The 20,272-nt window shown below is 47.1% G+C and overlaps 1 protein-coding gene across 2 annotated transcripts in view; it reads left to right on the forward strand.

Moving 5' to 3' along the window:
* Positions 1 to 20,272, forward strand: part of ALPK1 (alpha kinase 1) — a 41,025-nt gene that overhangs the window by 11,129 nt on the left and 9,624 nt on the right. For both annotated transcript variants that reach the window (XM_010129426.2, XM_086747609.1), the window contains exons 2-6: positions 3,060 to 3,293; positions 7,909 to 8,063; positions 17,470 to 17,668; positions 18,689 to 18,748; positions 19,785 to 19,871. In XM_010129426.2, coding sequence (XP_010127728.2) covers positions 3,173 to 3,293; positions 7,909 to 8,063; positions 17,470 to 17,668; positions 18,689 to 18,748; positions 19,785 to 19,871 — 622 coding nt within the window. In that variant the 5' untranslated portion in view covers positions 3,060 to 3,172. The remainder of the gene's footprint in view (positions 1 to 3,059; positions 3,294 to 7,908; positions 8,064 to 17,469; positions 17,669 to 18,688; positions 18,749 to 19,784; positions 19,872 to 20,272) is intronic.

Raw genomic sequence — 20,272 nt, forward strand, 5'->3', positions numbered from 1 at the left:
AGGTAAATATCCCAGCACTTGTTTCCTTTAGTGCATCCACATAGAAAATTGTGTTTATGAGCATAGACTTGCCAGGGCTGTGAGGTGGCAGCCAAATGCAGGCGTTCTCCGGCATCCTCTTGAAGCAATCTCCTCTGCTCACTGGGACTGACGGTCACAGCAGATCTGAGATACGTGTATATGCGCTCGGCGGTTAGTGGGGAGGACTCCCTAGAAAACGAGATTTTTTTTTTTTTTTTTTGAGAAATCAATTACACAAAGGAATGGAGTTGGAGCCAGATGGCAGGGATGCTTCATCCCAACCTGGGAGGTACTCGTGGGACAGCCGCACGCGCGTTCCCAAAGGGCTGGCTAATCAGATAAATCAATTAGCAGATGTCAGTGCAGTTAACAGAGCAAGCAGCACTAGCATAGGTGTGTTACTGGGATTATAGCAGAGGGGGCCGCTTGGCTTTTCCCCGATGGTCACCCAGCAGCTGGATCAGCTTTTCTAGACCTGGCAGGGTAGGAGGAGAGGACCCTGCTTTTCCCAAGAGTCTGCTTTCTGGGTGTTGTCACCAGCTTCAGGTGTCTGTTCTTGCTGACCTGGAGGTGCTTAGGGAGAGGGGAGCGGTGTGGGCTAGGACCTTGTGCTGTGAGCAGACCCCAGCAGTGTTGTGGTTTTTTTTTAGGATGATCTTTGTTGGTGACAGTCAGCCCCATCTCCTGGGTGGCATTTGGACCATGTTGTAACTGTGCCTCTAGCCCCGTCTCTGGCTCCGTCGTCTTTTGCTCCTGATGGAAGCCCCTAAATGATGCTCTGCTTAGCATGGCCTTGCTAACTCTTACTTTTGGAGCTTGAAAAAGATGGAGAACCCTTTCTGGGTTTCCCTTCTGCTTTGTTTCTTCATGTCCTGTACCAGGACAGAGAGAGAAGCACCAGGAGATGCCTTCATCTATAAATTCTGCAGTTGTAGCTTTTTTTAATTTGACCATGGTTAGGAGTTGTATTCTTGGATTCTGTTGATACCTGCATGTGCCCCTGTTTTCTGAAAACGTCTTTTAATCCTCTCCCAGGAAGGTATGTATAATCCAAAGCAATTGGAGCAAAGGAAGGTAGAAATATCAACTTGGGCAGAGCTATGAACAGGAGGGGAAGCGGCAGGAATCCCACCCCAGTGTTTTGCTGGAGGGATAGGAATAGAACCTGAGTGCGAAATTGAACCTACTGTCATTATAAGAAGTCTGATCTGTATTTTATTGGATTGTTTTTCCTGGTGGGTTAATTTTTTAACATCTTTCTGAGCACGGAGTTTGTTGACTGAGCATCGCAACCACAGCAATGAAACCTGTGCTGTTCCTTGGAGCACTTTTTCACTACATGGGACTTCTTTGTTCGTAGACGTTTCAGACACTGACAAAGTTGACTTCACAGGATCTGAGGTTTCTAGCTGCCCACTGAGAGGCCAAGCAAATGGGCCCGAGCGCATTTGGCGTCTCTGTTCCTCTCTCGTGTATGTGACAGTGGAAGGAGAAATGAGACGCAGCGTCTGTGACTTGACGTCAGGGCATCAACAGCAGACCTAAGAACTGAAGCTAGCTCCTCTGTATCTGTCTGATGCTGTACTCTTCAGACTCCCTACACAGCAAGTTGTATGTTTAAAATTTCTTGTTTCTCTGACATTTGTCTGCAGAGTCAGTCACAGCCCTGCTGACCAGCTCCTGCCTTCAGGCTCTTTGCTGATGAATCCCATTTTCTTGCCCTGCTCCACCTGCCCTTCCACGGCAGGCTCTCTGATCCTCTCTGCTTTCGCATGAGTGCATCTCTTTTGCCCTCTGCTTTTCAATCTGGCAGCTTGCTCTTGGTGCTGTTGAGAACACAGCCTCTCTGCCACCAGCTCCGGGAGCAAGTGATCCCAGAGCTGCAACAGAAAGGAAAAAAAAAAAATGGTCTGGAAATTTAGCTGCTAAAATGTAAATTGTTTCTAGTCAGCAGAACAACTGTGCCTGTACGTGTGTTCCTCTGCACTCCCCTTCCTCCTTCATAGCCTTAGTCTTTACCCAGTTTTAGAAATATTTGGGATGGAAATGGTGGGGTTTTTTTCCTGCGTCACCACTGGCAATGTGATAAGCACCTGAAGGGCTTGCAGTGGAAAATTTAGGGCAGGCCGGACAGCCAGGTGAATGTACAGAGAGCTGCCTTGGGTGGAAGCAGTCCAAGCAGATGCTGGCAAGCTTCTGCTACTAGGGACTTCCTGGAGAATTACTGCAGTGACTGGAAAGGATTTGGCGTTGGTAACCTGCACATGACGTGCAAGTTGGTCTACAGTGTATCCAGAGGGGCTATCAGGTTTGGAAAGGCTCCCGAGAGCTGGTCTGATTGTGGGAGGCGCGGCTGTGGCAGAAACCCAAGTGTGAGTGTTTGATAAGACGGTCGAAAGCCCCAGTCCTTTCTGTCTGTCACGGAAGCTGGTGAAGCCGTGATCAGCTCCAGCGCTCATCCTGCGGGTCTGTGGGTTTGTACTAGGTGAGCATCAGCGAAAAGACTTTTCATTTTGCCAGACTCCTTCAAAGACTGTTTTTGCTCTGCTGGCTCAACCAAATTGTGGTAGGATGCCCTGTTGGGTGGCAGGAGCAGGGCTAGCGTGAGAGGAGGCAAGAGAGCAATGTGCTCCTGTGTCCCAGGGTAAAAGAGACGGCCCCCGTGGTCTGGTGAACGCATGCAGCGTCCTCTGAGTTCAGGGCGCACGCGGCGCTGCCGTTCAATCCTGACTAACGGCGTGCGACAGCCCGAGCCTCGCAGGCGCCAAGGGCTGCGGCACGGCCTGGCTAGTCACTTCCCTGCTTGAGGTTTCGCAGCTCCCTTGAAGAGCTCCTCTTTTCTCCCTGGCATCTCGGCGATGGTTGCCTCACACAGCTTGTCACCAAGACCCTGCAGTAATTTCACACACTCCTCTAATAAAGTTTTCTGAGGCTGTTATGTATTTTCATGTGTTTCCCCTATTATTTCTCCCTGCTTGAGCCTTTCAGATAATTGATGATACTTTAGTTAATTATTTTCCCCCTTCTTTGTTCGCCAGGTACCTCAGCCTTGAAGGGATCCTTTTTATTTCAGAATCCGTGTCTTCTCTTAAGTAATTGATCACTGTGCACCAGAGGAGACCCAGTTCACAGCCGAGTGGGATCAGCCTTCATGAATAATCAAAACGCCGTGGCCACGCTGCTGCAGGAGTGCAAGCGAGCTCTGGACGCGCTCCTGTCGGCAAAAGCTGACGCGGGCGAGGAAGATGAGCGGGAATACCGGCGGTGCCAAGGTGAGGTCCCCAGTAAGAGGCGGCAGGACAGTGGCAGCAGCCGCCGGTCCTCAGCCCTGCCCTATTTTTCTTCTCCCAGCAGATGAGTGTCAAGAGATGCCTGGATTTTGAGGCAATGAATGGGATGCAGGCTACAGGCAGGCAGGGAAAGAAGTCCACTTTGTTGCAGTGAATTGCTGTCAGTTCTAATTTTAGGCTTCAGTAAACATGAGGCTGTAAGGAACAGTTTAGTTTGGGAAGAACAATGCCCGAAAGTTTGCTGATGCACATAAATTTCAGTTATTAAAAAAAAAAGGAGGAAAAAAAAAAGGATGCAACTTCTGAATAAGGGCACATATTTCCTCTCCTTTCATAGGAACTGAGGGAGGGCCTTTTCTGTTTGTCAGCTTCTCCTAATATATTAAAGAGCTCATTGCCTGAATCTTTATCTTGTAAAATGTGTGTGACCTCTATAAGTGGTGTCCAAAGTAAAAAAAACCAAAAACCGTTGCAGTATACCTCTTGAAAGGAAAATCCATGCCGGCTAATGGCTGGAATAAGTAACCAGGAGAGGAAGCAGTATTTAGCAAGAGCTGTAATAGAAAGTTTCGTAATTTGTTTAAATGCTGGCATTACCTGTGGGAAACGAGCATTCATTTTGGTATTGCTGTCGTGCTTTGAGTGTGGTTTGCTTAAAAAAAAAAAAAAAAAAATTCTTCATTTCAGTGGGAATTCAGTTGTGAAAGTCATGAAAGGATGTAATGCACTCGGGTCAGTTTTCATAAGGTTCAAACTGTCAGAAGGCTACAAAACTTCATTGCCACAGCTTTTTTTTATTCACAAAATGAAAGCTACGTTTAAATTGCTGAACTTGCTGGACTCTGCACCTTTCAGTACAGGATAGGGAGGTTATGTACTCCTTTTTGCTACACAGAAAAATAACTTCATCAAATAGGGAAGAACATAGTAAAGGATGAAGGTGGAATTTCAGGAGGGGAAAACAAAGGCATTAGCAAAAAAACCCACCAAAAAAAAACCAACCTCTTAGTGTGCAGGTTTTCCTTTGCATGACACATGTGCAGTACTGTCCGTTTCCCAGTTTAGTGGTGTTAGTGTTTAGTTTTGCTTTGCTTGAACGGCTCGGCCATAATGTTAATTTGATCTTTAAAATCCTTTGTCTCGGAGCCCAGAGCCGTTGAGAATATGTTTTTCTGACCATCCTTGTTCTTGCTGGGAGGTCAGCTGCCTTTTTCTGAAGCACCTAAGTCTGTTTGCGGTGAAGGGTGGCATAGAGGTTTCTGTTATGGATACTGGAAGATTTTTCTTTTCTTTTCTTTTCTTTTTTTTTTTTGTTTTGTTTTGTTTTCAACAAAGGATACTTTGTTTCCTCATCACAAATTCTTTTAGGTTTTTGAACTCCTAATCAGGTAATGCTTTTTTCCCCTCATCCTCCTCCCTCCTTTTCTCCCATTAAATGCCACAAAGTATGAGAAATAATCAGTTTAGTTCCAGATAAGGTAAATCAGTGCCCTTATAATCACTCGATTAGACATGGTCCTTCAGGTAAACTGCTTCAGGAAATAGGCGATCAGACCCCGAAGTGATGCTGGGGCTTTTCCGAGGACCGTGTTCCCATCAGCTGTAAGAAAAATACCCAGCAGCGGGGCGGTGACAGTGGCATTAATAACTGCTGGGGCTCTCTGCCTGGGGAAGGCAGGGCCTCGCAGGTCAGCGGCTCTCTGCTTCGGGGGGACCCTCCCAGCACAGAGGCAGAGGGGCTTTCTTTGCCCCCTCTCTTCCCGGGGCTGCCTTTGTTTGCCCTGGCTTTCTCAGACCAGGCGCAGAAGGAACTGCAAGCCAAATTTGTATGAAAGTGGGGGAAAGGAGAAGCACATCGTTATCTTGTGTTAGTTGAGTGGGCAGAGTAAGTGTTAGATGGGTCTGGATTGCTTTTTTCTTTTTCTTTTTTCTTTTTTTTTTTTTTTTTTACAGTAGAAATTATTCCAATCAACTTCTCTGCCAGTTTAGCCTTCATTAATTAAGGAATTTATATTGCCTGTGGTGAGAAAGCTAACTGTTACAAGAGTAAACTCCTGTCCTGGGAGTTGGATTTTAGCTGACAGCTGCGGGGCTGTTCACGTGAGCTCCCCGACTGGTTGGTGTGGTTCTAGCGGATGTTCTTGCCATACAGCATCATTTTATTGTCACTAACACACTAATTTTGTTTATTGCCACGCGGTGACAACTAGACATTGCAGCAAGGCTCGAAGTGGCATCCTGCTAGGTTTACGTGAATGTCCAACACCAAAGATGACTCAGAGCTCCTGGATGGCCAAATCCTTCTGAAAACGCTACCCTGGTTTCCCTTTCGAACCAGCTCTGCGGTAGTGACTGCTGAGGATGCTTCTTTAAAAATCAAACTTCAATATTAAATCATTTGGCCATATTCTTTATTCTTTACTGCATCAAGCAGGAGGAGGATTGAGGTTTAATTGAGGATAACATGAAAAACAGGAACAAGAGGACAGCAGTAGTACCTTTAGAGAGAATATGGATGTCCACGTTGTCCCATTGATTATTTTTATAGTTGCTGGCAGGATTATTTTTTCCTGTTTTAGTGCTATTTAAATAAGTATGAATTTGTGTAGGAAAGACAGAAAAAGGAGGTGGAGAAGGAGACAGAAGGGCTGTCTGTGTAAGCATCCTATTTCTCTTTTTCTAGATCCTTCCCCAAAATATCAGTCCTGTGGGATCGTATGCGGAAACATGTGCTTACCATGACTGCCTTGAGCACCCCATCTTTCTCTGGACAAGATTTCAGGAAACTCAGTCTTGCCCCTTCTACACGAGGGCATAAAACCCTCTGTCCATCTCTTTGAGTTCCTTGTGGTGCGATGGATTTCCCTGCTCCTGCACTGATTTTTGCAGTGAGAGGTGTGAGGATGGGAGCACGAGCTCCTCTCCCCTCCAGCTCTGCTGCTTGGCCACCTTGCCCGGGCACGGAGGGCTGAGCTCCCCCGGACACCGCTTCAGAAAGGCAAGGAAACGTGGCCGCGCGTGAAGCTGGGATGTGTAATGGGAAGCATGTCCAGAGCTGTAGCAACAACTCGGAAAACATGAGCTGGAAAAAGTGATACCTTTTGAAAGGTGATTTTTTTTTTTAAAAAGAGCCCTAAATATCCAACTTTCTAATTATTCCTAGGAAAAACGAACTGGTGAATGCACTGTAACGTGAGCATGAAATAGACTTTTTAGCGCGTTTTCTACAGTCATTCATAAAGGATTGATTTAAAAAGATGTAGTAATACATTTATTCCACTGCCTTGTTAGAGCAGTGATGGTCTGTGAGCAGGGCTTTTTTTGGGGATTAATGGCCAGAAGGGGCTAGACCTGCAGCTGATGATCACCATTAACCCCATCTGGTCAATAATCCTTGTTAATCCACTTTTATTGCCCAAAGAGCCTGCCGGGCCGAGCAGTTAGCACACTGCAGCATGCTGAGCCTGCAGCTTCACCCTTGTTGGAAGGAAATCTAAGATGTGGGCTGCAGCTGAAGGGAAGAGACAAATCCAGACCTGGATCTCTCTCTGTGTGCTCCTACTTTTCAGGTTGCATCCTTGGTTGGGTCAGGCTGGAGATCCAGCCAAAGCCAATGGTTGTATGGTGGGCAAACGGCCAGCTCAGGGAGGGAGCAGGGCACGGGCCAAACTGTGCTCTTGCCTTCTGAGCTTTGGCACAAAGCTGGAGGATCAGGGGTCAGGCGTGGGAGCTGGGACTACTTTGCCCCCATCTCAAAAAAAAAAAAAAAACAAAACCAAAACTGTCTCTTGACTCCTTTAGTCTTGACCTTTCCAGCTCGGAGGGAGGCTGTGCGTTGGGTAGGGTTTGGAAGCCCTCGAGTGAAAGGTGTGAGGACTGAAGTTTCTATTTGGCTCCAGGCTTCAGCTGGTATCTGCCACGCATCCGTGGGCAGTGCCACGTTCGTGGTGGTTGCTGGGCACATGGCTGAAACTCTTTTTGTCTTGTTACAGCGGTGAGCTCTTGTGCTGAGGGAAAGCGTGCCCCGTAGTCTTCGGCTACTGCGTTGAGAGCGGGTTGAGTAACTCAGGCCAACAACTTCTTTCTGTACTGAATTATCAGTCAAATAATTATTTTCAAGAGCATATGCTCGTTATTCATTGTATCCCCACTTCCAGTTTCCACATGGTGTTTCAAGCTGGCTCTGCCCCTGTCACCAGCGAGCCCTGAGCAAGGGGGACAGGTCTTCTGTGCTGGTGGCCCCTTTTGTTCTGCCTGGGGCTCTTTCCTCACACGGGGAAACAGGTTTCCTCCGGTCTCTCTTGGAGTAGCTCTTCACGCCCAGCCAGCCACCCGGCAGCGTGACTTCCTGCTAAAAGCATTTTTGATGGCTGATGGCTCCCGTTTGCCTGGAGGGCAGAGCAACCACGGGGAACGGATGACAGGAGAGCTCACCTTTCCTCCCGGTGAGGTTGGTGGCAAGAGCTAAGAGCTGGTAGCAACCGGGAGAAGGTCGGAGAGGGAAGGGAGGGATGCTTTTTGCAGGGTAGGTGCTCCGTTGTTAAGTATTGCGGCTGAGCCCACTGCGATATCTTTACCTGCTCTTTGACCTTTTCAGCTTTGCTTCCTGAGGACTTGAGGACCCTTCTAGAGGAGGCAAAGGAAATGAAGTGGCCCTTTGTGCCGGAGAAGTGGCAATACAAACAAGACCTTGGCCCAGAAGACAAAACAAACCTGCAAGATATGATCAGCGCGAGGCTCCCCGATTTGCTGGTATGGAGTTCATCACACCTGTTGAGTAAAACATCCCGCTGGGGCGCTTGAGGGTACGCAGGGCGCTGGTAGGAAGTATCATCCATGGGTTCAAGGGCTTGGTTTTTCCGCACTGTGGCAGCAGGAGGTGAGGAACTTCTTGGCAAGCAGAGTGAGGGAGTCTGTGTTGGGATGGGGCTGCTCGCAAAGGGACAAAGTAGAGATGTGACTGATTGGTTTTCATCTTCAGACAGGAGAGGGACCCAGAAGCTACATGTAGTACCTTTTAATTATATTTTTTTAATTAAAGTTGCTGTCAAGCAACCTGTGTGAATCAGTGTCCTCCTTGTGAGACAGCTTCCCTGTCACCGCTGCATCTTCCAAGGGCAGGCAAGTCCTGCTTTCTGCTGCCACTGCAACCAATCCAAGGTTGTGAGACCACTGGGAGCTCAACATTGGGGGTTAGGCCACTGGACTGTTGGCTACGTAGCTCGTGGCAGACGGGCGTGCGACGCCACGCGAGGCTGTTGGTTTGAGATCTTGCTGGTGCCTGCAGTTTTATGTGCTCTCCCAGCGCAGGGAAAATAAAATGCATTTAAGTGATAAAGTTCAGAGTGTGTCCAGGCGTTTGGCTGCTGCTGTGCAAGGAGAAAAGTGCCTAGATGGTGATGAGAGAGACATTGCAGAGCAGAGGGCGCTGGCCTTCTGCCACTTTAGCAGAGCTTGCGTAATTCATCACTTTTTTTTTTTCTTATTTCAAGAAAATTACTTGATAGGATCCCTTTGAGGACCAAATCTGGCCAAAACCTAGGCAGGAGAGGCAAGATTTTGATGTGAGTAAAGCTACTTGGTTGGGTAAGGAGCTGCGGGATCCAAATGGGGATCCCATCCTGTGGGGCGATGTTTTTGGGCTTAAAGATTAGAAAGCGGCAAGAAATGTGGCTTGCCTTTTGCTTTTCTGGTTTTCTCGGAGGCGTGTCAGACACGACTCGCAGCAAACAGAGGACTCCCTTTTCTGTGGTGAGTGTAATAATGCTAACGAGCATCCCTTTGGCAGGACAGACGTAGTGTAAAGGTGAGGTTTGGGGTTGGTTGGGTTTTTTTTGCTTACTGTGGTGCATGTCTGAAGCCAACACAGTCCCATTCCTTGTGGGAAGGGGTAGTCTGGCCTGAAAATCTGGCGTTTGGGGCAGGGAGGTCTGGCCCTGCTGAAATCCCAGCTGCAAAACTGCTGTTAACTGCAAGGTGGCCGGGAGATTTCACCTGCTTCAGAGACAGCCCTGCCCAAGTAAGGCCAGCAAGTTTTGTTTGAGGACAAAGATTACTTTGAATAGCACTGAGCAAGGAGAAAAGCCGACTGCAGGGCTGGAGGTGTCAGCCCCAGCGTCCCCTCGGCAGCGTCCCACGTTGCAGGGGTTCTGAATTTGCTGGCGGGGAGACGAGGAGCAGCTCCTTCTTGGGTATTTATTTTCTTTTTCTCTTTGGTGTGTGTGGCCGTAGACAGAAATTTATGGCAGAGGTTGACCTCCTTTACAATCCCTGTGCGGCGCTCTAACTTGGGAGCGTTTGTCTGCTCTCTCCCAGGATCAACACCTGCAGCCAACTCCCCGAGAGACCTGGCTAGATGGGAGATTAATGCGGCTGTAATAGCGGAGCCGCGTTTGCAGCATTATGCCCTCTCCCCAGGTAGATGGATCTTTTCTGAGATGATACCAATTATTTATTGCCGAAACATCTGTTGATAACTGCAGCTGCCCTTGTTAAACAAAGCATATCGTGGGGTCATAGACCATAGGGACCTAAAATCCTACCGCGTGCTAGTTTTGGGCTATTCACCCACACCCCCTGAAATCCGTTGGTTACCGTTGTCTTCAGCGTTTCATCCTGCGGTTGAAAATACTTTGTAAACGTTGTGCTGCCTTTCCCTGTGTGCTTTGAAGTATTATTTCATCTTCATCGGTAATTTATATTCTAGTGCCATTGTACCATGGGAAAAAAAGAGAAAACCTTTTTTGTTTTACATTTAATTGTAGATAGACTGACATTTTGACCTGTATTATTAGTATTAGGCAGAAAAGGGGATTTTTTTTTTCCCCCTTCATCCATTCCTTCCCCCTCCTCCCTTTTTTTTAAAATAAAATTTCAAGGCAGAGCAAAGGTTGCTTCAGTTCTTTGAATCAAAAGCTGGGGGGGGGAAATGAGGCTGAAGAGAAGTGATTACAGTGTGATGAGGGAAGATAAAAGTCTAAGCAACTTTTTTTCTTCTTTTTATTTTGGCATGAGGGACAGAAGGATAATTCTCTGGAGGAAAAAAAAATAAGTCTTTGTCGATGGATTGTTCAGAAAAAACCTTTAAAATTTTTCGTCTCTGTTTATTTTAATTTGCCGTGCTTAGAATAAGCTCATAAAGCGTAATTCATTACATTTTAAAAGTGCTTTGAGATCCATGAATGAAAGGCACTTCATTACCATAACACACTGGTGGTGTTCTGAGGAGGCAGAGCTGGCTACCAGGGCTCACCATGAGGATGTTTTACCCCGCGAGTGGCCTGAAAAGCTGCATGAGACCAGCGCCCGTGAGTAAGCGGATTAGGCTTTGGCTTCAAGAGTTTGCCTTAGTGTTGTGCTTCAAAAAGTGGGATACCCGTTGCTGGCGGCTACATCCTAGTTTGACGCATCGAGAGGGCAAAGCCACCTGCACCTGCTGCCTTTTAGAGTGCTGCTCTTTGCCTTTGCTGTGGGGCACTCGCTACTTCTGCGCGCTGGCTGAAGCAGTAGGAAGGCATGGCAAAACCAGCTTGGGGGAGACGGGGGGTAGCGGCAAGCCAGGCTTTCCTCGGCGCTCGCTCAATGGTTCAATGGGAGCCATGCTGCTGCTGGAACGGAGTTTGGGGGAAATTTTTGCAATGTGTGTGAACTTTTCTTTTTCTCCACCTCTTTCTCCACTATACAGATTTACTGCATCTCGCTAGGGATTTTAAGGCAACAGATTGACTGTAATCCTTGAGGCAAACCAGTGCTTCTGGCCTCTTTGCGTCTTATAGAAGGTGGAGTTTTTTGGTTTGGAGGTTTTTTCATTTTTGTTTTTAACAAATCGAAGCAAAATCAGAATTGTCACAGCATCCTTGCTGAGAAGTGTAAATAAGGAGGGGTTACATTTTCTCCCTGAACACCATGTGCGCTATGGGGTTCGGACGGGGGCTGCAGGTCCAGCGGTGAGGCTGCCAGGGGTTGCCCTTCCTGCAGATCTTGGCTCTCCCAAGGGATGGAAACATCCTTACTCTCGGTGACCAGCCAATAGAGGGCAACATGCCCATGTACACGTAGGCTTTGATCCCAGAAACCCTGTTGTGGGTTTCATTGAAGGACAGCTCTACACACCCAAATGATTCTCTTGGGGGATGATTCATGCCAGATGAATATTTCAATTATTTTTTGGGAAGATGGGAGCCCGTTCGCAAACCCATTGTAATGATGTGGGGCTTTGCCCGTTTTTGTCGATAGTTCCTGCATTCAGGTCAGCTGTGGACCGGGATCTGCTGGGATAGGTACAGTGCAAATGCAAAAGGAAAGCCCCCAACAGCAGGGCTCCGTGCAGGCTGACCCCATGCTCCCTGCCGTGGGTGAGGCAGCGTGGATCCTGGCCCTGCTGGCGTAGGATCTCATGGGAATTAATGGGAATATTGGAAAGAGTGAAAAAATAAGGCCCTGCAGCCCTGAGTCTCGGCTAATTAAGCACTGATGGATTGCCATTAGGGAAACCATTCTGAGGGACGTGCCCTATCTACTCCTAGGTGTGTGTGTGGCACTGAAGGACTGGGAGCCTTTGAAAAAGAACTAAAGAGGGGGCTGAGGATTTAGTTTTCTCCTCCTTCTAACTGTTGGTGTGGTAACAGGAGAATTAAAGCCCTAAATCGTAGCCCTGGGATCTTGGTTGTTCAGGCTGACCTTTTGCTGCCCGCCTCGTAAGAGCTCTTCTTGGGTGATCCCGGTGAGACGGAGAGGGACGTAGGGGAGAGCTGTGGGCTTAATTCAGCCGGAGAGGGAATCCCTGGCACCCCAGCCTCCCTTACGCTGCGCAATCCCTCACGCGTTGTACGTGAGAGGTATCAGGGATCAGAAGCAGGCAGGAGAGCTTCAGCTGTCCAGAGTGACCGCCCTGATGGTGCCAGTGTGGGAATACTACAGCGGAATTTATATGGAGCACCAAATGAAAAAAAAAATGGGAAGTTTGATCCTGGGTACCTGTAGGGCTGTCATTTCACTCTGCTCACGGGTGCGATTTCCTCTTCTCACATGCAGCTTCGTGGAGTCTTTGCTCCCTGGAAAAGACTTTAAATGTTGTGCTGCGGAGATTGCTGTGTTGTGTTTTCCTTCCAAATTTAAACTGCTTCTCAAATGGATGGATGTTTTGAGGACACAGGTTTAGGAAAGACTCTTGGATTTTTAGCTGATTATAATGGTCTTGATGCTGCCCTCTCGGGGGGTTTCTGTCGCTGGTGCTTTGCTACGTTTAAGTATTAAAATACCCCCTTCACATAGTATTTTAATGTACCAGAGGGAATTGCTGCAATAGTTTATGCTATAGCTTGAGCACAACAGGACAGATCAGGGCCACAAAATGATTGTTGCCCATATCCTTGGTACTAATTAAGAGCAAGCACTCCTGCAGATGACTGCGATCCCCCAAACCCCTGATGCCTTGTAAGATACATGAGGCCCCCAGGAAATTCTCCTCAAGGAGCTTCCTCAGTTCTTCTGTTCTTGCCCCAAAATGCTGCTCTTCAGCAGTCTGAGCTGCCTACTGCTTTCCTCTTCTCCTGAGACCGCTCAAATTCATCACACAGATAGTTCTCCCACTTGTCCCCCGCTCCCTTCATTACCGCTGCCCAGCGTTGAGAGCTGCGTGCTGACAGCACCTTGATCAGGGACGGTGCCGTCTCCGCTCCGTGCGGATGGGTTGTGGTGGGCCCTCTTTGTCCTGCCAACGACGGAGCTGGTTCTGCCAATGGGACTCTTTAGGCCCTGGTCTGCTGGAGCTCTGCTTCCTGCAGGCGACAGTGGCCCTTAGAGTTTGGAAGCTGAGAGCAGCACGTGGAACATCCCAACAGCAGTAAAATGAAGTCAGTGGCAAGTTAAATGGCAAAAAAGGGGGGTCTCTTGAGAAAAGCAGGGGTTGTTCTCGCTCTAGTAGTTTCTCAGTTGGTGAAGCAAGATGTGGTGGGGTGTAAAAAAAAAAAAAAAAACAAAAAACAAACCTGACCCATTCTGTGATGTTTTGAGCTGCTAATAATGAACCTAATGCTGCTCCCATTGAATAAACACTGTCTCTCCGTTGCCTTCAGGTTGAATAACTTGAGCTAATTAACAGCTTCAGAAACTCGAGCCACTAAACGGGCTTCTCCGCTGCTGGGAGCAGAGAGGAAAGCGGCCAGGAGCTCCTTACTCCTCAGTGTGCAGCTATTTGCTGTGCGACTTGAGCGCCCCGTGTTTCGAGCGTATCCATCTGCGCCTCTGAGACAAACTTTCTTCTGCCCATCACAGAGGTGGTAGGAGGCTTAATTCCTTGTTATTTGCCGAGCGGGCTCTGATTGCCAGCTGAAAGGCAGAGATTGATAGAGAAGTCCCGTGCAGTGACAGCGGCTTTGGTCTCTTGGCAAGACAGGCTTTGCTAACAGCGCGTGGGGTAAAAGGGTGAAAGCCTTCAGCCAGATCCGTTGGTGGTGTGACTCTGTGTTTAATCTGACAGGGGACGAACGTAGGGAGAAAGAAAACCGAGCAATTTGTTAGGGTTCAGTGAAGTGCTAACTAGGGAGCAGCTCTTGGGAGAGAACGGAGGCACCTGGAAGTGTGTGCCACTGGAACTCCTGGCCCGTGCGCAGAATTAGAAATTCTTTGTTGACTGCTCTTCTTTTGGGTTGTTTTTTTTTCTTTTTTTTTTTTTTTTTAAGATTTTAAACCTCAGCTGCAGTTACAAGTGAAAAAGACTAAAACGGTCTGAGACTAATGGATATAAGCAAACACGGAAAGCCAGAGCCTCTACAAAACTGAGGACATTCTGAAAATGGCAAGATTACTGCCCCTGCTTTCTAACCTCACCGCTGCAGAGGCGTTTTTCCAAAGGGAACCCTCCCGAGCCCACAGGCTGGGGAGGGGGGCTTGCCTCTGGGATCTTTGCTTTATAAAGAGGGCAGAGAGAGTGGATTAAATCAATATTTCATTTATTTGGGTTTGTAATTCCTCTTACATCAGCTGCCACATAAAGAATTTTCCTGTTTTCTTCCCCTCCTCCTCATCCTCATTTACTATGCACCAATAATTTCCCTTTGACGCTTTCTTGCCAGTCCTAGTGCCAGATGGCCCCGGTTCTGAGCTTCTCCCCTCTCTTGGGAGCGGCCCCCATTGTCAATGCAAAGGAGGCGTCGTGGCTTTGAACCCGAAGCTGGGACCCAAACTTCAGCCTCGGCGTGAGGAGGAGCTATAACCCACTAATGCAGAAAACCATGCAAACAGCACACCCTCCCACTCATCGCCATTAAGGAGAAAAAAAACCAAACCCTTCACTGAAGGCTATTTTGCATTTTCCCCAATGGTCCATGTATAGAAATCCAGTGCAAATTTAATTCTCTCGCCACCTGATTCCACTTCCCAGCCGCGAGGTTTCCTTTGTGTCCTAAACTCAATTAGACATATGCATTTCACATCATGGACACAGATGTGAAAACAAAAGTGCGCACGTACCTCGCTTTCTCTCTCTCTCTCTGTGTAGATGTGCCTACGTCGCCTTTAAAGCGATAAAGTCAGTAAATCTGTTTAAGGCGCTAACGCGCCACGCAGAACAAAGTGTCCGGCTGCGGCGAGCGGCGTTTCCGATGGTGTTGGCGTAGGCTGTGACATCTTGGAAGTCGGTCGGGTTTCCCTAGGTCGGGGCTGGGTGACAGGGAGCCGCTCCCCCGTCTCGTCTCGCGGTGGCGTGGGGAGGGTCTTGGTTTGCGGTTTGAGTGCGTGCCCGGCACGCCGGTGCAGTCGCTGTAGGTGCTGAGGAATTTTCCAGCCGCACGAGTTGGCAGGGAATGAAAGCGGTGGGTATTAATTTCTCCCGCTCGGAACAGGGGGGACATAATTGCAGAGATTGACATTGAACCGTGTTTCTGTGTGCCACACAGCATGCAGCCTTGCCTTTTTTTAAAAAAAAAAAAATCACCGAGTTTCTCTCCCTGGCTTGACTTTTTTACGTTTTGTGTCCATTTGGGTTTGGAGAGGGACACAAGAGGTTTCGGCATTGAGCGGGGAGTTAAATTATGCAGCTGCAAGACTGCCAAGCCCTTCAGAATAGGATGCTTCGTTTAGATTTTCCACAATGCTATTGAAGTGCTTATTTTCCTCCTGAAGAGACACAAACAGATGCAAACTTCTGTAAACACTTTAGAAATTAATTCAGTGAGTTTGGCCTCTCAGCGGTGCTCAATAGCTGACAGAAAAATGTCTAATTAGTGCAAGTGGAAATAATAGGGCCACTTGGATTCCTTCCATCCTCCTCCAAGTCTACTTTTCCTAGGGACTCAAAGGCCCTTTTGTTTGGTAGGTCACCCTCTCTCAGGCTTTTGTGCTCCGATCTATTAAAGGAAGAAGGGGAGGAAAAAAAAAAATAGATTAGGCGATGCTCTGTGCTTAAATATATGGCCTGTTGATGAGCATTTCGAATGGCTGGTTTGCAGTGTCAGTTTACAGGTGCTTGAGAGGGGGATTCCTCCATTGTTGGCCGGCACAAGCGGAGCTGTGCGTGCCGGGCTCCAGGAATCCTTTTCAAGTGCCATCCTCTTAGAAAATCCAACTCAGGCTCAGGGGAAAAAAAAAAAAAGGAAATGTGTTCAAATCTGCCTCACTGAAGCGCAAACGAGCGAGCAAATGCTTGCAACAGATCGGTGCTGCAAGCCGGCCTTCGAGCTGCGTGGCGTAGGCTCTTCTCCAAAGAGTTTGACGTAGGCTTTCTCCTGCACACCTCAGACGGCGGTTCTGCTGCTCAAAATCAAGAATGACTCTTGATGTTGGGTTGTGGGGCTCTGAGTTGAAAGCAAAGAGAGGAGAAATGAGGCTGGGAGGAGTCCAAGAGGCCTGAGCGGCATCTAAAGTGCTTTGTGGACATCGTTGTGTCTTGTGCATTTACACAAGGAGGGCAAGGGAAGGAGGCTGGTGCTAACACAAAAATGGGAGATAGCTGACAAACTTGATGTTTTAGTGGGGACTTGGACAAAGTTTTCTTGGCAGTCTCCCATCCTCTGATGGTGCTGTGGGGCCTGAGCCTCCCTCCCCTGTGTTGCTTTTACTCTGTCATGACATGAACGAGATGAGAAACGCATCCTTTTTCTGAGGAGGCTTTGTATTGTTTAAGGGGTTTTCTCTTTGTTCTTTCTTGTGACTGACCACACTGCAAAGCAATACTTGACCGTTGCCACCTCCCAAGTGTTCGAGCCAGGTTGGGCAGCACAAGGCTGCTGGTGGCCGTGAAGACCAGACCGGTCAGGGCACCCAGGAGGATCCTGGCTCTTTCCTTACAGCCGATGGCTGTATTTCAGGCAGATGTTCCAGTGAAACGGGGACCGGATTCCGTCCTCCCCATCCTGCGCGACGAGGGAATTGCTGGCCTTCTATCCTCTTAACAGCAAGCTGTCTCAGGAGCTCTGGCTGATTCCTTGTGTTGCTGTTGACGGCTCAACTGCTGAGGGAAGCCAAGAGAATTCCTGCAGACTTAGTGGTCACCACAGATGATCTGCAGGGTAAAACTGTCGGGCTGCTGGCCTGCTTGCTTGTTTGTTTGTGGTGTACAAAGGAGTGGATGGCTTGAGCTCCCTCTGGGTCAATGGCTGTTGTGCCCGTTTCCAGTTGTTCCAGACTGACATCCCCTGTTTAGACTAATTGATATTACTGCTGGTAATCTGTTGGGTGTGATTTAAATTCATTAACGGAGCACTGCATTGTGCAGTTCCAAATACTAAATAACAATTATGAAGACCCCTGAAAATCAGGAATGATATCTGTGGCTCCAACAAAAGAAACTGGTACCTTCCTGTCTTAAAAATGAAAACGTGATTAGGAATAGTTGTAATTGTAGATTATAATAAATCCTATCTGATCACTGCCACGAAGATTTTCTCCATTATATAAGTGCCTAGGAACATAAAGATTATAAGGTGAGTAGAAATTTTGAGACGGCCTTTTAGTTGCTAGTGAGTATTGGTTTCTCGTAATGTTCGGTACTTGACTTCTTGTGAAGCCGTGTAGCCACCTTACGGCAAATAACTGAGGCTATCCCATCCGTTCTGGAACGGACTGTAGGCAGAGCTGAGTATTTTCTGTAGGCAGCTCCCTGAGCCTTCGCGAGGTGAGTTTTTCCAAGGCTGCCCCGTGACGCTGGTTTTCTTTCCAGGTTTATTTGAAAGCCTCCATCGTGGTCCAGGACTGCGTGACGGCAGCTTCTATTGTGTTCCTGATTGACCGGTTCCTGTACTGGATCGATGCCTCCAGCAAACTTCTCCAGATCGCCAAGGGTCTGCACAGGCTGCAGCCCGCCACGCCGATCAGTCCTCAGGTGCTCATCCGCCAGGCTCGCCTCTCCGTCAATGCAGGTACTGCTCCGTCTTCTCACCTCGAGCCCAATTAGAAACTACTTGGCTTGGAAGAAGATACTCTGTCCATTTTTGGGGATGACGTGCTGACGTGCTATCTTTTCCAATGTGCAGCCCCCTCCCAGTCCTCTTGAGCCCTCCCAGCTCCTCTCGCTAGCACAAAGGGGCTGGTATAAAGGGTTTCACAGCCAAAAGCAGGAGAGAAAATTGTGAAAGGGTGTGGAAAATACTAATTGGAGCTTTTGTTCCTTAACAAATCTTCCCTGCTGGTTTCAAACAGGGATATCTGAATTGCTATACTTCTGACCAAGGGCCTTTAAAAAGTAAATTAGAATCTCGGCATTTTCTCTACACTGTCCCAGCTGCTTTTTTTTTTCTTTTTTTTTTTTTTTTTCTCCCTTCCAGTGGAACCACTTGACTATGCAAACAATGCAGCTTACAACCTCTTGAGGATAAACTGATTTAAAAAAAAAAAAATTCCATCATTCCTATAATGCGGGCAACACCTGAAGGATTTTTTTTTTTTAAATGTATTCCCCCTGTCTCACTGGGAAGAAAAAAAGCAAAGCCAGACAAACCTGATCTGAAAAACCCAATTGATGCATATTTTATTTGCAGAAAAGAGGGCTGTAAGCTGCCTTCATAGTCATTTTGATTTGTGGCTGTGGGCTCCTCGTGCTCCCATTGCCATGGTGTCTGGGTACTGGCCCGCTCCAGTTGACGTGCTAGTTCAGCCAACGCTTAGGCTGCGTCATTGGCTGGAGCAGCCTTCTTGAATTCAGCTGGACAATTGAGACAAAAAGCAAGGTTCAACATGAATAAAACTGATCAGATTAGACGTTAAGGTGTCTCCTGCGGCCCGTCAAGCCTGCCACGGACGACTCCATCAGCTGGCTTTGAGGTGCATCTCCAGAGCTTCCCCTCCCGCTGAACTCCCCAGTGAGACCAAAATGGGTTTCCGAAACCCGTGTTACACTTTAATATTCATTTTCTGTCTTGTTTTCTTTTATTTTTAATCAGGTAAACTTTTAAAAGCTGAATATATCCTAAGCAACCTTATTAATGACCATGGAGCAACAGGTACGCATATATTTCTTTTCCAGTTTTATAGTTGCTATTTTGGTTGGGGGCTGTGTGGTGTTTCTGATGGTAAGAACTCATTAATGTTGACAGACATCCATAATTATTGTCTGGTTATGTTTTTGATGCAATGTTTTAGTATTTTGTATCTGTTCTCCATTATCTTAGCCTTCAGGGTTTATTTAGTCGATAAGTTCAGATTTCTCTACAACCCTGAAACTCAGAACATTTAAGAAGCCTGTTTTGGGTTTTGTTGATTTGTTTTTCACGTGAAATGAAGATTCTCATCCAAGAAGGGCCTTCATGCAAGAGGGCTTTAAACAAAATACCAATTATCACTACAAAAGTAGAACCAGCTATGCAAACCACTCCATTTTGTCTCTCTTGAGAGTCTGCTTTTCTTTGAAGATTATTTTCACAATATTAAATAATAATACTTGTTTGTTTAACATTGGAGGTTTGTTGTTGAATGGATACTTCACGCTGAGAATTGCAGTGAAATGTTCACAATACCTAGGAAAGCTTTGTGATTTTATTTTATATTCTGTTCTGAAATCCAATATAGCAAAAGACTTTGTGCAACTAATTTAACACGAAAACTTGTGTTTTAATCTTTGTGAGATACCGATACCTGAAAAGAAAACATGTTTTGCCAGTGGTTGAAAGTATTTTGCTCGGCTGTATATACTGCAGACAACAAAGATATCCCATATTAGTCCTTTTGGCTGTTTTTAGTGGAACTCTGTACAATGTTTATGTACAATGGCTTCTCGTTACTTCACAGAGAGAGCTAACTTTCACTTTTTAGATTGTTTAAATGCTCTGTGTGGCTGTCACTCAAGCTACATGCCCGTCTACTTATATTCCTTAACACACTATCACTCTGTCATCTATCAGACTGTAAGTCCTGATTCAAACCAGCTGAATTCAAGGGGGAGAATCCTGCAGTTTACTGGGATTTAGGTTACCCTCAGAAGTTTTAAAGGACAGCAGCATTTTTCATTCTCTCCTGAGTTTTTCCACTCTTTCTCTGCAGGTACCTGGCGATACGCTAAGGAAAGCGATAGGATTCTCGTTCAGTCAGTCTGCTTACAAATCAGAGGACAGATTCTGCAAAAGCTTGGTAAGGCTTTTTTCTGTAAATCTCTGCTCAAGGCTTTCCCCTGTGTTTTTTTTTTTCTTCTTTGCAGTCAAGCTTTAAAAAGATACATTTGTCATATGTCAGAGTTTCAGCTTGTATGGCACACCTGCCCATAACACAGCCACAGAAGATGTTGTGCACCCATCTCTTTGCAGCAAGGACCTAGAGCTGCATACCAAGCAAACAGGTTTTCAAAATTAGGTTTTTATTATTAATCTTACTGGAAGTTGAGGAGCATTCTGAAATGTTGTTCGCTTTTTTCTTGTGCTTCTCCATGTTTGCTAACGCGTTTCCCAAATTCGCTGTTCCCAAAGGCATGCAGTAGTTTATCACAGGTACATCACAGCGATTTCCTCTCCCAAGACACAAAAAGCCCTTGTTTT

The sequence above is a fragment of the Chlamydotis macqueenii genome, chromosome 4, assembly GCF_036417535.1.
Source record: "Chlamydotis macqueenii isolate bChlMac1 chromosome 4, bChlMac1.mat, whole genome shotgun sequence".
Taxonomy (NCBI): Eukaryota; Metazoa; Chordata; class Aves; order Otidiformes; family Otididae; genus Chlamydotis; species Chlamydotis macqueenii.